This window comes from Eleutherodactylus coqui, chromosome 1 (assembly GCF_035609145.1).
Source record: "Eleutherodactylus coqui strain aEleCoq1 chromosome 1, aEleCoq1.hap1, whole genome shotgun sequence".
Lineage (NCBI taxonomy): Eukaryota > Metazoa > Chordata > Amphibia > Anura > Eleutherodactylidae > Eleutherodactylus > Eleutherodactylus coqui.
In genome coordinates this window covers 199,402,530-199,420,778 of record NC_089837.1, presented here as the reverse complement: position 1 = coordinate 199,420,778, position 18,249 = coordinate 199,402,530, and the positions used below count along the sequence as shown (strand labels likewise).

General features: G+C 40.1%; 1 protein-coding gene across 1 annotated transcript in view; it reads right to left on the bottom strand.

Moving 5' to 3' along the window:
- The window catches only part of FMN2 (formin 2), a 166,200-nt gene that overhangs the window by 33,514 nt on the left and 114,437 nt on the right, over positions 1-18,249 (bottom strand). Inside the window, exons 9-12 of the mRNA XM_066605407.1 lie at positions 15,600-15,691; positions 5,536-5,665; positions 2,492-2,638; positions 89-148 (exon numbers count right to left, since the gene is read on the bottom strand). Of these exons, the coding sequence (XP_066461504.1) occupies positions 89-148; positions 2,492-2,638; positions 5,536-5,665; positions 15,600-15,691 (429 nt within the window). The remainder of the gene's footprint in view (positions 1-88; positions 149-2,491; positions 2,639-5,535; positions 5,666-15,599; positions 15,692-18,249) is intronic.

Below are 18,249 nucleotides of genomic sequence, written 5' to 3'. Positions count from 1 at the left end.
GATAGTAGAATTTTCAACAAAAGAGAACCGGAATATCCCTTTAATCACTGAATTAAATATATCAAAAGTAGTAAATTAGCAAACTTACGTGATCAAAATGACGAATATAGTATGAAACAATGTATGAAAGCAAATTCCTGCTATTATCCTAAGACAAAAAGAAAAAAATATTATTTCAGTGACTGCATTGGAAAAGTTAATGTAAAGAGCCCTAAAACATTCTTAACTCAAACATTTAAACAGTTAACACAATAAGATTATTTAGAATGAAATCTCAGCATTCTGCTGCGTTTTTTACAACTTCTTGTGGTTGCAATTAGAGATGAGCGAGTATACTCGCTAAGGCACATTACTCGAGCGAGTAGTGCCTTAGCCGAGTATCTCCCCGCTCGTCTCTAAAGATTCGGGGGCCGGCGCGGGTGACAGGTGAGTTGCGTGGGGGAGAGAGGGAGAGAGAGAGCTCCCCTTTGTTCCTCCCCGCTCTCCCCCGCCGCTCCCCACCCCCACCCCCGCCGGCCCCCGAATCTTTAGAAACGAGCGGGGAGATACTTGGCTAAGGCACTACTCACTCGAGTAATGTGCCTTAGCGAGTATACTCGCTCATCTCTAGTTGCAATATATGTCACTTAAAAGTCCATAGTGAGATATGGTAAAATCTACAAATCGACACATTCTCTAGTTGTAGTGTTTTTTGAACCCCATAGGCTTTTCTGTACGAGTGGCAGAAAAAAATACATGTTTATTATAGTTCAAAATTAAAAAAAAACTCCACCAAAATCACTTGTGGAAAATGCATGACAGTTTTCAAACATGTAGAAAAAATAATGGGGCAGATGTACAAATGTGATTTTTGCATAAAGTCATGAAATGGGACAACATTTGTTTCATAATGTTACATTTTGCGTTTGACCTATTTCTAAAGCAAATGCACCAAAAAGAATAATCTATTGTGCTTCACTCAACAAAGCAGTGTGGCTTAAATGCAACAACATGCGCAAAATTTTGCTCAAGCTCAAGTCAACCGAAAGGTGTTTTAAACAGCAGTGACTAAAGATGCATGAAATGTATTATTCAGCATTAGCCACTGTTGTAAGTGATTTGGATCAGATGTTTCTCTGGAGCCTGGCTGTCAATCATCAAAGCCCCCCTGCTGTTGACCCCACAGGCACAGTACAGTATAGTTATTTATTGGTATGATATGTGGTTAATTAAAACTGTTTGTAAAGATGCTTCCTTTATCATTTAAGATCTATTGGAACAATGAAAAACTCACTCTACAGTACATATAGTTAACTCTTTCACTGGCAAAGATGTATTTAATACGTATGTCATGACTTTAACCTCATTAAGGGGTTTTCTGAATAAAAAACAAATGGTTGCAGTGGAGTGATGAGCAAAGTTAAAATATAAAACAAACTTACTCCCCTCCCGCTATTGCATTGCTTCCCCGCTGCCGATCACTGCTGTTCCCATCATCTGTTTACTTTGGGATGCATAGGTCCCATATGTTGTTTACCCACATGACCGATGCAACCAGGGATGTCACCGATGATGTGTCGCAAACCTGCCAGGGGCCTCAATACTAGAGGCACATGTGATAGGTTTTCAGGACATCACAGAACACAGATTTGTCGCAGAACGCATTTACATGCGTTCTGCGAATCGTTGTGTCCTATAATTTTCGCCGCATGCGTTTGTGCGCATGAAAAATTCGCACATGTGACCGCTCCCATTGCAAAGCATTGCGTCTACATAGATGCGGATCGCAAACGCAACAGTCAGATGCGCGTACAAACGCCCATGTGACTGAGCCCTAACTCTATTCCTGATTTACCACTTTTAAAAAATAAAAAAAAACTTTTTTTCTAAAATAAAACATATTGTCACCATATTATGAGACTTGTTTTCTTGAGGGTTTGTTTTCTTGCAGGGCAAGCTTTAGTTTACATGAGCACTATGACTGGGTACATACTTTTTTTTATTACTTTTTATTTACTTTTTCTTTGGTGAGCAGGTGGCCACAAAAAAAAAAACATTGGGATTGTTTAATTTTTGCTTAAGAGTGCTCAATGTTTAGGATAAAAAATGAAATGTTTTAATAGTTTTTACAATTATTTCTACAATTGTGGCACTACCAATTATGTTTTACCTTTTTCTTTGGGTGAAAAATGGGAAAAGTTTTTTTGAACTATTCTATGAAATATTTCTAATTTAAGAATTTTAAAAAAGTAAAACTTTTTGGGGTTTTTTTGTCCCTCTACGGGACTTATGATCATTTCGTTGCTTGTACAGTATATTATCGAAGGAAAGAAGTATAAGTAGAGGATAAACATGAGCCGATGTGTGTTAAAAAGTTCTGTTTCATATAGATTGACTTATGAGTTAAGATGGACAATACAGTTTGCAATATATCAAATTTGGAGCCTTTTTAAAGACGTGTGTATGTGGGGACATTTCAAACTCCATCATTGCATTTATAAATTATACTCACATTGCTTTTTACATCTTTTAGTTTTGGTAAAATGTCTAATGCAAACCCGTCAGCTTGTCCTCTTGTCCTGTTTCCTCCATTCATATAATTGCCAATTGCTAGAATCAAACCCAAAATACACAGGACTGCGGGATCTTCTTTTAAAACCTGCAAGTGGAAAGTTAGATAAACTGTCACATCTAAAATCTGAGATCAGACAAACAGCAAGCAAACTCTTTCAATTTTGTATACATGCCTATTTGAGTGTAACCTAAGGGTGCATTCACACGAGCATGTGCGAACATAGGTGCACACAAAACCGCGCACCCATGTACGTGCACAAACACGCGTGAATGCAGGTCTGTGCAGATTGCCTTTAACGGGGCCGCGGCTGCTGCCGGCAGCCCCATTGAAAGCAATGGGCTGACGGCTACCCCTGCAGTGATTTTTGGGGAAAGGCTTAAAATATAAGCCCTTCCCGGAAAATCATCCCTGGTTTGTGTAAAAGAAAAAAAAAAAATATATATATATATATACACTCAGTTCTCCGTCACTGCCGTGTAAATATTCCCCATGGGAAGTCTCCTCGTCACTGAACACTGTGACAACAGTGTGACAAGTATGACAGCACAGTGACAAGGGGACTGCCCACGGGGAGTAAAGAATCCCCTGCCACAGCTGTGACAGCTGTGGCAGAAGATCACGAAGCTCTCCCATTGATTTTAAATCCTGGCTTGCTGAAAGAGATTCAGAGCAGTGCAGGGAGAAGATGCGGCTGGATGCACCTGAGCCCCAGCAGGTGTGGAGAGGTAAGTATATATTTCTTTATTTTTAACACATTCTAGAAATGATTTTAATGGAAGGGCTTATATTTAAAGCCCTTCCCCAAAAATCCCTGCAGACTTGCCGGAAACCCATTGCTTTCAATGGGGCTGCAGAAGCGTCATCCCATTGAAAGCAATGGGAGAATATTGCGATCCTCTGCCACAGCTGTCACATCTGTGACAGCTGCGGCAGGGGAATTCTTCAGCCCCACAGGGAGTTCCCTTGTCACTAAACACTGTGACAGTGCTGTCACAGTGTTCAGTGGCAAGGGGACTCCCAGGGGGATGAGGAAATCCTCTGCCACAGCTGTCACAGCTGTGGCAGGGGATTCTTTACTCCCCGCAGGGAGTCGCCTTGTCACTGAACACTGTGACAACACTGTCACAGTGTTCAGTGACAAGGGGACTCCCTGCTGGGGAATATTGATACGCACCACAGACCTATGGTGCACACATGTCCTATGTTCTGCAGGTATGTGCGTTTGCACGCCTGTAAAACACAGACATGTAAACACACCATAGGGAACCAATGGTTCAAATAGATGCGCAGTTTTGTGCGCACCTATGTATGCACACGTTTGTCTGAAAGCACCCTAAGGGTGAGTTGACACACAGCAGAATAGCTGTGGAATTTCAGCTGCAGAAAGTGAGCCGAAATTCCGCAGCAATCTACAGTACAATGTAAATGAATAGGGTTTTAACAAACTCCATTGATTTAGGGCTTAACAAATCAAACGCATGCACAAATACGCTCGCTGCTACAGAGCGTGTTTGCGCATGAACAAGTCAAAAGTCTTAATTTTTTTGCACTTCAAACTCTGCGCAATTGTGCACGCAAAACGAAAAAGCGGAAAGATAGGACCTATCCTTTTTGCATGTAGGAATTGCGTGCAAGAAATATGCTCATGAGAATGAATCCACTGAAATCAATGATTTTGCTTTGTGACATTTAATGTGTGATTTTTATGCGTCCAAAAAGCTCTGCAAACACATTCGTCTGTTTAAGCGTAAGACAGTCATGTTGCAGATTCTCAAATCCGCAGCATGCTTTATGTGTTGCAGAAATGTTGTGGATTTTCACAAGCCGAATTAATGCATTACAATGCACGGCGTGAATTAGTGGTAATATTGGACTTTGTATAGTGTTTGCTTTCCAGTAACAGTTTGGTAATAGTCACTATGAAGTAGTAAAATGTGGTTATGGTGTGGCAGTATTATTTGGGTCTTGTACGGAGGTAATATTGGTCTCTGCAAAGTGCTTTCAATAATATGTAGATATCTGACCACTATATGTTCACTGTATGGTGGTATGATTGGTTATACCGATACTTGTATAGTGGTATCGTACATTTGTCTCTGACATAGTGATAAGGTGTTTTATGTTCCACTATTTTCGTTCTCGTGCTCTTGATATGGTTTAGGCATTTGAAGTGGTTGGCCATCTTATCATTATTTTCTCAGATGTTCTAGAAACAGCACTATGAGCTACTTACTAATACATTGAGCACGCTTGTGAAAATCATAAAGGGGAGAAACCCATTTAGGAGTTTTGTAAAGGGCGTGATCAAGTAAAGCAAAATTTGCTGCAGCAAGCACAAAGCACTGCTATTTTTCAACAGAGGAGCCAATTTTTTATGTGGGATGGTGGATTTTGTCTGCCAGGGCTGCTTTTCAGTTCCAGTCAAGCTGTCTGTCTAGCAATAGGGTTTATTACTTTGTTTTGTATTAATATATATGCTTGATGAATGGTTAAGACATGATGCAAGCAGCCCTAAGGGTGTATTCACATGGCAAGGTCATAGATTGTTTTTTGCCATGTTTTTTATGGATCTGGTATATATGCAGGTTGTGCAAATTGCGTGTGTACAAATGTAGTGCATGTATTCAGGGGGAGCGTATAAGCATGAAGCACTTGTAGCTGTGTAGAGGGTTCTCCAATCTAAACAACAGTATTATTTTTGTTCTGTATGAAAAGGTTCCTTCATAACACAATGTTGGCAAGGTAATTTGGGTGTGATAGGCAAACAAATATCCATTCAACATCTATTACACTGAACTTTTTGAAAACTTGGCATTCGGCACTAAGGACATTTATCCCGCCCCTAAAATTGACAGCTGCCATGTGACCAAACATGTTATGCAAAAAAACTAATATGAAAGTGCTAAAAAAGCCTTTTTTTTTTAAATGCCATGGATTCTCACCAAAGTCAATGTAACAAAAATAATTACAATATGACTTACCTTACAAATTTTCTGCAGTAGTTCCAGCTTCCGTTCGATAGCACCAATGTTCTCTGAAATAGTTGTCTGCAGCAAAATGCAAAACACTCGTTCTGAAAAGTTTGGTATTGTTGTAAGCTCGTAAAGGAATCTGTATAGACAAAATTGAATCAGCAACATCACTTTTTGAGTTATATTAATATCGGCTCATATTATGTGGCTTTCATATCTGTGATAGGGCTACTTTCAGAGTTTCTGTCTCTCTGCTCCATTTTTGGAGGACAGAAACGGAAATAAAAGAAAAAAATGATCAATTTTTTCCTCCTTTGACTTAAACGGAGTTTTAAAAAATGGAAAGCAAATAGAAAGGCTTCTATTTAGAGATGAGCGAGCATACTCGGTAAGGCGATATACTCGAGAGAGCATCACCTTTTTCGAGTACCTGCTGGCTCGTCCCTGAAGATTCGGGGGTGCCGCGGGGGTCGGGAGCGGCGCGGGGCAGCGAGAGATCCCTCTCCCTTTCCCTCCCGATCCCCCCGCAACCCCCGGGCCCACCCCCCCCCGAATGTTCAGGGACGAGCCAGTAGGTAATCGAAAAAGGCGATGCTCTCTCAAGTAAATCGCCTTACCGAGTATGCTCGCTCATCTCTACTTCCGTTTGCTTCCATTCCGTTAGCAGTAGAGATGAGCGAGCGTACTCGGAAAAGCACTACTCGCTCGAGTAATTTGCTTTATCCGAGTATCGCTGTGCTCGTCCCTGAAGATTCGGGTGCCGGCACGGAGCGGGGAGCTGCAGGGGAGAGTGGGGAGGAACGGAGGGGAGATCTTTCTCTCCCTCTCTCCCGCCCGCTCTCCCCTGCTCCCCGCTGCGACTCACCTGTCAGCCGCAGCGGCACCCGAATCTTCAGGGACGAGCACTGCGATACTCGGATAAAGCAAATTACTCGAGCGAGTAGTGCTTTTCCGAGTACGCTCGCTCATCTCTAGTTAGCAGCAATAAAGTGGCAGCATCAGTGGTGTAATAAGCAAAAAAGAGGTTTATTGCTCCATAAAAATGGCGATGTTTCGGCTAGGTGAGTCTTTATCAAGCCTGCTTCTATTCCATCAGATTTTTTTTTTCTTTTGGATGGAACTTTAACGCTGCAGACTACACTATTTTCACATTTAAATAAAACAGAAGCCTAATGGAATAGAAGCAAACTAAAGCCATTCTGTTTCCTTTCCGTCTTTTTGAAGCCCCATTGAAATCAATGGGGGAAAAACCGGATCTGTTTTATTTAAATTTCTCTCCTCCAAAAACGGAGCAGAGAGACAGAAACCCTGAATGGACGCAGGCGTGAAAGCAGTCTTACAGATTATTTTTTTCTAAATCCAAAGCATGTTTGTGAAGCCACCTGATCTCTCTGCAAGACCAAAGTAAGGCTCTCCATTTTACACCGTATACAGAGGGTGCATGCCTATCTAACTACGCGCAATAAACGTTATCATAGACCAATTACTGCTAAATACTCCTTTTTTTGCTAATATGTGGAAAAATGTGTTGACATTTTTCAGGTCTTAAATGCTTTGAACTACATTTATGACGCCTTTTAAACAGTTTTGACACTTCTCCAAGTCTGAAAAAGGGGTGTGGCTTTGCTAGGAAGAAGACATCGATTCACAGGAAGAAGACAGTCTAAATACAACAACATGCATCAAAAACGGTAACATTTTGGAGCTAAATCTGGAATAAACTAAGCCAACTAATAGGTGGTATAAGGCAAGAGTAGACAATCTAAAGATACGCCAGACTTATCATGCTGAATAAGTCACTGTGACAAAACTAACGCATTTAAGACTTTCTAGTCTACGTTTGTACTGTCTATTAGATAGTATTAGTAAATCTGCCCTGTAGTTTGTAATGCATTTTATAGGTCACTGTTGAATTTCAGCTAATATCTGGCTGTATAATTTTGGGGGAAATAAAAGATGTTGGAAAACCCCCTGGGGAGATACTGCAATTTTAGGATACCACAACATATCTAAAAGAAAAATATTATAAGTTCAGATCCAGTTAACTGCTTTACAATAAATATATGCCATTTGCTAAATCAAGTTAAAAAATTGGGTACATGTAGTTCCTTAAAAGAGTATTCCCATTTAAAAAGGGATGGCATATTGACATTTCTCTGTGATACTCTAAGATATGCTATCACTATATGATTGTGGGTTTCAGAGGTCTGATCCCCGCTGTCAGTCCTGAGAAGGAAATGGCCCCAGCACTGATGTAGTACGCGCTAACGCTCCCTCACCAGCTGTCACGCCACTGCTGGGGTGGGGAGAGCCTTGCTTGCTTGTATGCATTTAGAGCAGTCCATTATTTTATGGGGAGGGGGGGGGGCTATTAGAAGTTTATGAATGTTATAGAAAGTCAAAGATGACCTTGTACATTAATATATGACAGGATTCTCTTTAATGTTCATTGAAGGGGCAAATCATATGAATTTCTACTATAATCATATGTTTTAATAATATAATTTCTGCTATAGTTGAATGGTTAGGCTAGATTCATGCAAGCGTATTTGAGCACGCAATACTCAAGAGAATAGAACCCATTGATTTCAATAGGTTTGTTCACATGCATGTATTTTTTTTTTCAGAAAAAATGCTCTAACGGAACAGAAGACCACATAAGTCAATGAGGTTGCCCAATTGCGCACAAATACACTAGGTGATACGTGAAACACTGTATAACTGCACAGAAAAAAGAACACTGTATAATCCCGCAAAAAACAGTCTGCTAAAAAAATGTCACAATGTGGCGTCACCCTAGGAGTCAGTTATGACTCGGTGCTTGCACCAGCAGACTTTACCTTTACCTTACCTACTTGTCATTTCAATCTTTATAATATTACTCTTGATGTGAACAGTTCAGAGCGAAATCCTACTGTTTGTTAGAATTTTGTGAAAGAAAATAATCAATCTTGCACTCATCTTCCACACAGGTTGCAAATTGAGCATATATTGTAGCCCATTGCAGTCCATACAACCCCCGATTCTTGAGGCCCAAACTCCTGGAATGTGGGTCCAGAAGTTCCCCAAATGCGCTTACGTACTGCCCTCCAGAGTTAATACTATCAAAGACTATGAGATTCAGAGTAACTAGGACTAAGCTTATTAAAGTTTTAAGCTTTCATACAAAAAAAGGCAGCAACTACAAAGAAAGACAAAAAGAAAACATAATAAAATGATATACAAATAAATACAAAACAGTTACAGAAATAAAATAGAGAAAGACAGAGACCTACAACTTACAGGGCATTCTAAAGTCTTTCTTAACGAGGGTGGATGGAAATATGGAGCACATTACAGCTGCAGAGCTGCACTCTTCAAAATGTGACCCAGTCCCAGCATTCAGCATATCTTTATACTTTCCAACCTGATTTCCAGGTGTATAGCTGCCCCTTAGTCCATTAAGCAAATTCCCTTGCTTAGGACTGGGCAGCCAGATAACAAGAAGCAAACCCAATGAGTATTTCACAGTCCATCTCCTTGTAGTTCTCTCCCCCCCCCCCCCCCAGCTAGTGATGGGTGTTTCTTGATTTGGATGGTCCAGTTTGCACCTTGCTTCCACTTGAAACCAAATTAGCCCGATTACCCTCTAAACAGGCTTCTACTTTTGTCATGATGAAGTTGCGTTATTTGAATTAAATCAATTTGATCATTTTGTATCTATTGACTACAGGGTGAATGCTGCTCACTTCACCATGAAAAAACCCATGTTCTACCCTGTGCAAGCCAGATGCTTAGCTCCTGATAGATTCCAGGAATTAGTGGAACGTGATCTTGTCAGTCTACATTCACAGAGAACAGAACAATTTACTAAATATAATTTGAGAAATTTGGAAAGAAAAGCATTGAATGATTTAATCAGTGCTTGTGACATTACTATTCATTAAGCTGATAAGGATAGGCAGCGGGGGCTGTTGTGGTTCTAGACACGACAGCATACAAAAGTGAAAATGAAAAAATGTTGTCAGGTACTAGCGTATAACTTTAACCCCTTAACTACATGGCCTATTTTGGAACACAACGATTTTTGACGGATTTTCATCTCCATTTTTCAAAAGCCATAACTTTTTTATTTTTTCATTGACGCGGCCGCATAAGGGCTTGTTTTTCGTGTGGCAAACTGTAGTTTGCATCACTTCATTATGTCAGGAATAGGGTCAACTAATGAAAAGTATTGGGAATTAATAGACAGCTTTTTACAACCGTTAATATATTAAGGATTATTTCAGGATACAAAGTTGGTGTTAACAGCACTGTATGATGTAAAGTCAGAAATTCACTTACTCCGATAGATGGGTGCCTGTGCTTTTCTGCACTTCCCCTGAAACTCCCTAAATCCAGGTCAGCCAAAAATAAAGTATGTTCCTACAGTGTAAAAAGGATATGACTGAGCTAGAGAGATTTCAAAGGCAGGCAGCTGGAGTATTAAATGAGATAGGTTGTCTCTTTTGCTCTAAAAGACTAGAAAGAGTGGGCTTGTTCATCTTGGAAAAAAAGATGTCTTAGAGGTGATCCTAATAACATGTGTATTAAGTTTATTAAATTATTAATTAAAAAAAGTTTTAAGTTTAAGAATTCTATAAATGAACAGGAAAGATTCTTTAACCCCTTCCCTCCCCATAAAAGGGTTTTTATTGCAGAAAAGTGAAAAACCTAAAAAAAAAAAAAAGAATTTTGGTATCGTTGTAATTGTACCAGCCCACAGAAAAAATGGATCATTTATGTTGCATTATTAACGCTGTAAAAAAAAAAAATCTATGGCAGAATTGATGCGTTTTCTCTCCCTGTTATCATAAAAAAAAAAGAAGAAAGTTTTACAATATAGTCTATGTATCCAAAAATGGCACCATCAAAAACAACAGTTCGCCACGCAAAAAACAAGCCCTTATACGGCCGCGTCGACACAAAAGTAAAAAAGTTATGGCTTTTGAAAAATGGAGATGAAAATCCGCCAAAAATCATTGCGTCCTTAAGCCCAAAATAGGCCATGTCCTTAAGGGGTAAAGATGGAGGAAAGGCATATTAATGGCTGATGCAATGACATTTAAAAAAGGCCTATATGCTTGTATAATAACAAATTACATTATATGACATTAATTGATATAAATAAAAGCGTACATGTACTATAGTTGATCTCTGAAAGGTTGAACTTGATGGGCATGTGTCTTATTTCAACCTAAGTAACTACATAGCACAAGTGGCTGGTCCCTTGGACAAAGTTATCCTCAAGGTATGCACTCAATGACAGCATCAGGTGACAAAATCATTCCCTTCCTCTACTTTACACTTCTTCTTGCTCTGCAAATGTTAGTGTTAGAGCTGAAGCATACAGATGCCCATGGTTCTACTAAATAACATTTAGGTAACCATGATGATCTCCCAATATTGAGTGGCTCACAGGAATGCCAACACTGAAAATGATGTAGATAAGAGCTGCCTTTAATAACCCGGATCACCCCTTTAACTAACTTTGAACTGGCACAAAGAACACATAGCTTAAAGGGTTGAGTTCTTTTTAATAAGTGCTCCCCATGCCTTACCATAGTAAAAAAAAATCATACAAAAAAAATATATATTCACTTCTCTCAGGTCCCCACATGTCCAGCGCAACAGCTGCAGACCTCCCACAAAGGGTTTGCTTTACTACTTTGGAGCACAAAGGTAGGCAGTGTTTCCACATGGAGAACTATGGATGTGTAACAATGCTGGGTAAATGCTAAACTGCAAAACTTGGCTTTACCTTAAAGGGGTTGTCCCGCGCCGAAACGGGTTTTTTTTTTTTTTTTTGCATAGGCCCCCCATTCAGCGCAGGACAAACCCAAGGGATGTGTTGAAATTGAAAAAAAAATTTTTACTTGCCCAAATCCCCTCTCTGCAACTTCTTCCTTCTTTTCCTCCAAGATGGCCACCGGGATCTTCACCCACGATACACCACGGGTCTTCTCCCATGGTGCACCGTGGGCTCTGTGCGGTCCATTGCCGATTCCAGCCTCCTGATTGGCTGGAATCGGCACATGGGACAGGGCGGAGCCAGAACGCCGCTTGTGCCCGGACCGACCAGAAGGGAGAAGACCGTTCTGCGCAATCGCGTCTAATCGGGCGATTAGACGCTAAAATTAGACGGCACCATGGAGACGGGGACCCCAGCGCAGGGAAGGTGAGTATATAACTTCTGTATGGCACATATTTCATGCACGATGTATATTACAAAGTGCATTAATATGGCCATACAGAAATTTATAACCCCACTTGCTTTCGCGGGACAACCCCTTTAAGCAGTTGCCTTTCCTGGCTACTTACAGTGTCTCTCAGTACTCAGATTTCCAATTCTGCTCTATTGTGAGACCTGGGGGTATAATAACTGAATGTTTGCAAGGATAATAGTTATAAAGATCATATCACCACAGTAAGACACACTTATACAAAACTAGGGACTGACTCACTGTTAGATGAAAGAGGCATAAGATGATAGTAATCGGATGATGAGGATTACAGTTTAGATAGAGCAGATGGCATGAAACAGAAATACCCAGAGAATACTATACCTGATGGTAACTCTCCCTACATCTGACCCTCACACCAGATACCACTGTCCCTCAGTAACCCTTAGTTTTCCTTAACTATCCTTGAGAGAAAAGCCAAATAAACAAGGTGAATAATAAACCAAGGTTATGCAGATACAAATAAGAAATGCAGAGAAAAAAGGCTGAACTAGCTAACTATAGCAACAAGACCACACTCACGAGGACAAACTAGAGTAGAACAAGACAAACTAGAGAAGAACTGAAACGAGGAATACTGAGTTTACATGCACTTTGATAAACTATACCAGCACCTCACTGCAGAAGCCAAAAATATTTAAAGAAATGCTAACCCATAGGACATTCCTCTCCACAGCGACGCAAGGCTCAGTGGTATGACCAGTCCTGCCCCAACAGTAGGAAGGCTGCTGGAGTCACGAGAAGGCAAAAATGCCAGGTCAACAAACTCTACAGACACAAGTTATGGCTGAAAGAAGTCATCATGACAATCTCCGCCAGATGGAGAAGAACAGGAAATAGAACATCTACAATCAGCCTATAATTACTTGTCAGTCACTGTATTTAACTGTATTCACTGCAAAGTGGCTGTGCAGAACTGATATAAACCACAACATGGTCATTGCATGGTGGAAATACTGATCATTGTACAGTATATTTTTCTGTGATATATGGTGGTAATATTTGGTCACTATGCGTTGGTCATATGTGGTTATAGTGTGGTGGTTAAATTTGGCCTTCTTACAGTGTTATTACTAGTTATATAGTCTTGGTGGACTATAAAAGATCGCGTTGTTCCATCTTCCCATTTGCATAAATTCCCAGAGGAGCATGCATGGCATTATAACACACCTTCTTGGTGCTTTCCCTAAGAAACCACTATACCTTTCCCGACCCACATCATAGGCTGCTCACCCAGCCAAGCCAGCAACGCACACTGATGAGGGGCAAAACCCCCAAAACAGTCATGGTTTATCTTTAACTTCCAGTAGAGTACTCTGGTTTTGGCTTATATTCTCATTGTTACATGGAAGGTTAAAAGGTCTGACATTGACTTGCAGGAATGCTGCCTTCTAATAGGTGGCGCGGAAAGGGATATTTGCATAAATTTCCCAGAGGATCATGCATTACTTTTTAAGTATCCTCACACCTTCTGGGTGCTCTCCATAAGAAAAAACTATACTGTTACAGACCCATGTCATAGGCATCTCATCCAGCCAAGCTAGCAACCTATTGCATACTGATGAGGGGCAAGAAACCCAAAACAGCTCTCTCTGCATGGTTAATTTTTTTCCTTCTATAGAAAACTCTGGTTTTGGCTTTTATTCTCAGTCATTGTTACAAGCCTTGACAAAAGGTCTGACATTAACTTGCAGGAATGCTGCCTTCTAATAGGTGGCGCTGTAGAAGCATTGTTCCATCATCCCATTTGTACAGTAACGGCATGATGGTAATATTTGCTGCTTATATAACCGTATTATTTGATAAAAGGATTACTACATTATTTAGAGATAATGTATCATGCATTAATGAATTAATGTATGATAGATTAAAGGGGTTGTCCCGCGGCAGCAAGTGGGTCTATACACTTCTGTATGGCCATATTAATGCACTTTGTAATATACATTGTGCATTAATTATGAGCCATACAGAAGTTATAAAAAGTTTTTTACTTACCTGCTCCGTTGCTGGCGTCCTCGTCTCCATGGTGCCGACTAATTTTCGCCCTCCGATGGCCAAATTAGCCGCGCTTGCGCAGTCCTGGTCTTCTGCTCTCTTCAATGGAGCCGCTTGTGCAGAATGCAGGCTCCGTGTAGCTCCGCCCCGTCACGTGCCGATTCCAGCCAATCAGGAGGCTGGAATCGGCAATGGACCGCACAGAAGAGCTGCGGTCCACGGAGGAAGAGGATTCCGGCGGCCATCTTCACAGGTAAGTATAGAAGTCACCGGAGCGCGGGGATTAAGGTAAGCGCTCCGGTAAGCTTTCTGTACGTCCCTGCATCGGGGTTGTCTCGCGCCGAACGGGGGGGGGGGTTGAAAAAAAAAAAAAACCGTTTCGGCGCGGGACAACCCCTTTAAGCCCCACTGTGCTGATTTTATTATAAAGTATATTCAGGAACAGTTTAGTGTTATGATAGTGTATATAGGCTTGCAATATGTTATAAAATGTTATTTTATTTTTAGATTAGCTTTTTTTCAGGGGCAACAAAAAGGCCCTAAAAATGCCCCAGCACATTACACTATAAGGTAAAATGAACTGTCACCACGTATCCTAAAGCCAGGAAGGCAGTATTCAATTGATGAAAGCATACACTTGTTTTCAATGACCAATTACTGAGCAATGCCTGCCCAAAACGCGATTGAGCAGATTGCATTTTCTCAGATGGTTGTTGCTTGATACTATATGTACTGTATATGGTTCGACCAACCAATTATGACCTATCCTTTAGTGTTACTTCCGCATTCCGCCCAGCGATCATGTGACCGCCAGCACCATCCTGATCTTGGCTATCAGTCACAGTCAGGAGGGTGTAGAGAGAGAATGCAGAAGTATTACTTCCGCATTACCCCGGCGATCATGTGACCGCCAGCACACTCCTGATCTCGGCTGTCAAAGGTTAGGAGGGTGAAGGGAGAATGGCATTCAAATAAATTGGAGCTGGGGAAAATGGAGGGGGGGGGGGGAAATGGATTGGAAAGGGTTAAAACAAGCTCTAGTAGGAATGTGCCACATGGTGTCCATCTTAGCCCTCAATCACACTTACCAGCATTATTGCAATTTTGTGAAACTATTGGCATTGTTATTTGCGAATGAAGACTAAGCCTTTTATATGGGCCTGAATTTGGCCACAACACGCTGCTAAATCTGCTGCTGTGAAATACACACGAAAACCCACATATCTAAATGCAGATTTTGATGTTGAAATTCCAGTAAAATTATACCATTTTTAATTCTGCATCAAAATCCACAAGAAGGCATATTAATTTTGGTGTGGAATTTTCCAAGTATCGCAGCCAAAGTTTGCCTGCCTGAAAGATCCCCAAGGTGGTCACTATGTGGAACAATTCTACTGTTCAACATACCAGACTGGACTAGCGCTCAGGAACATGCTAAAAAGACAACTTATTGCTTTAAAACTAATGGGGGGAAAAAGAGTATGCTTATGTCACCAGGTTCTGAATTTCAATTTTTACATCCATTGCACCTATTAGGAAATGGCTAGTACTGCAATTTTTTACATAGTAAAGTGGATCCAAAGGTTAACATTCACAAGTTAAAGCGGTTTTCCTACAGCAAACAGTAATGGTGTTGCCTACAGTGATGCCTCGAATGCCTAGCCCATTTACTTTTTTCATTTAGAAGTGCCACTCCTACCAAGGTGCTGGGCAGGTATTGCATCACAGTGAATGCATTTGTGTTACAATTCTAGCACAGCATTAGTTCAGGAATAATGTTATTTCGCAAAAAGGTGAAATAGAGTAGCAGTTACTTACTGCTCAGGTTTGTCAAGGGGTTTTGATGGATCCTTATTTTTTGAAGTCTTGAAATATTTTTCAATTTTCTCTTGTTCTTCTGAGACAGCTCTCTTTAAATGTAAGAGAAAACATAAAACAATTTTTTAAAAACACAATTACAAAATATTTATTTTAGAATATATTTTCGTTCCTGAAAGGGTCATCATATCACCAACAATCCTTCCAGGTTGAAATCAACACAGCACACCGTTTGACTTGGAAGTGGGGCCTGTCCACTCTGCTTCACACAGAAGGGTCTATAGGATGTTCATATGCCAGAATAGGGCACATAGACATGGATATTTTTATTAGTCAACACTTTTAAATATAAAATTTGCACTGAACTACAACTTCCAAGCTGATTTTTTTTTTTACTTAAAACATGGTTATTACCATATTAAATATTAGTTTTACAAATTATTACCTTATAAACTATTAAGTGTAAAGAGAGTATTCATAAATAATCATATTAAAATGTATACTGGATTTCTCAATGCATGGTCCATTGTAGTATTGGCCGAAACTGACACCAAGATGGAAACCTAGACAAACGCAGGCATTTTTTTAAAAATTGCAATAAAAATTATTCAACACCTATTGACTATTAGATCTGGGAAATCTATAAACTTTCAACTGTTTGCAAAAAAGCAATCAAACAAACAATTTATGTAGCTCAACACAACTAATATTACAAGTGGTTTCCTCATGGACAATAGCTTCCAGTTCACTAATATTATTGTGTCGGCATGCTGCAACTGCCTTCTTCAATTCTCACCAAATATATTCTATGGGGTTAAAGTAAAGCGACTGATCTCCACTCCAGAAGCTTCTAGGAATTCTTCTGAAACCAAGCTTTGGTGGACTTTTAAGGTATGCTTAGGATCATTGTCCTGTTGGGAGGCCCAATGGTGCCCAAGCTTCCGTATCCTTACAGAAGACATGACCGCTTCTTCTAAGATTTTCTGATACTTGATTGAATCCATCTTGTCCTCCACAGGCTGCAAATTTCCAGTGCTAGAAGAAGCAAAGTAGCCTCAGAGCATCACTAAGACACCATCATGTTTCTCTGTAGGTAGGATGTCTTTTTCAGCGTATTTTTAATTTTGCTTGCTCTAGACATACCACTAACCCGAAAGCCTGAATTCAGTGCCTTTTCTCCTGGTCCTCCCAAATTTATATGGCAAGTGGTTCAATTATTAAAGCAAATAATACAGGGAAAACTGAGCGGAAAAAAGCTTTTCTAATCTCTCATAAACTACCCTTAGCTTGCATAACTCAAGAGAAGAACTACAAACTGTTTTATAGGAGGTATAGTTGCTCAGATTTTCTACAAAAAAATATATCCATTAGTTCCAGACACCTGTTGGAGGTGTGAAACTGACCAGGGAACGTGTGGTGGGACAGTTCTAGACTTAGACCCTTCTGGGATATGGCTTTTCAAATCTATGGCATGGTTACTGAATGTACAGCTACTCTTCAAATTGCATTACTTTCCATTGTTCTAGGGTACTCTTTCCACAGTCAAAAAAGGTCTTCTTCACCATTTTCTGACTGCTACAAGGACAGTTATTCCAAAGCATTGGAGAGCCCAATCCTGCTGCCAGTGGTACAATGGGTTCAGGAAGTAAATCATATTATGAGAATACAGGAGCTGGTGGTGGAGGAGTCGGCTGATCCCAGTAAATCAGTTCAGTGCAAGACGGTGAACAGGTGATCAGCAGGGTCCTAAGAAGCAGATTTCTGCTGATCTACTATTGAAGACCTATCTTAAGGAAAAAATAGGACATCAATAATTTTCAAAAGCACAATCTCTGCATACTATGTATGTATTTATCACAAGCATAATATATGGTGCTAAATGCCCATTGATTTCTATTGGGCCACTCACCTCTGTATTTTTTTCACACGTGTGAAAAAAACACAACATGTCTTATTTTGGTGCGTATTATGTGCATAAATAGCACCAATATATATCATACACAGCAAATATGTATGTATATGTGTATTTCCTATGTACTGCATATTTTACGTGTATGAAAATTTTCCATGTAATACGCGGGACGCATTCGCCTGTGTGAGTGCGCCCTAAGTTTTATTACAAATCAACCATTGCCATTCTTTTTGACCTTCTTGAATATAAATAGCTGAAATTATTCTGGATAATTGCTTGTTATTTGCCTTGTGCTCCAAGCATCTCTCCATTTCCCCCCCATCAACCGAACAGCTATGTTTCCCTCTGAAATGACACCTCTCAGCCTTCCCGACTAAAAATTTCTTGTGTTATATTAAGGGCATCAACCCAAGTATTTTTAGTTTTCTCTTTGGGACTTTTAATGTATACCTTTTCTTGCTTTTTCAATTTATCTATTAATACATTCTCCCTATTCCTGCCATTCTTATTTCTTTATTCAAAACCCCTGTTAAAAAAGCTTTTTCAGTGTCCCAAACTATTGTGAGTGGAACAGACCACCCAGTGCTAATTTTCAAATATCCTTTCATTTTGTATATCTTGTCATACAACCAGAATGGGCTTAGTTTTCAACTTCTTTTAACCATACTATCTCTTAATCCTACCTCTAGACACAAATAAGAGTAATCAGGAACTCCACATGGCTCATAATAAATACTG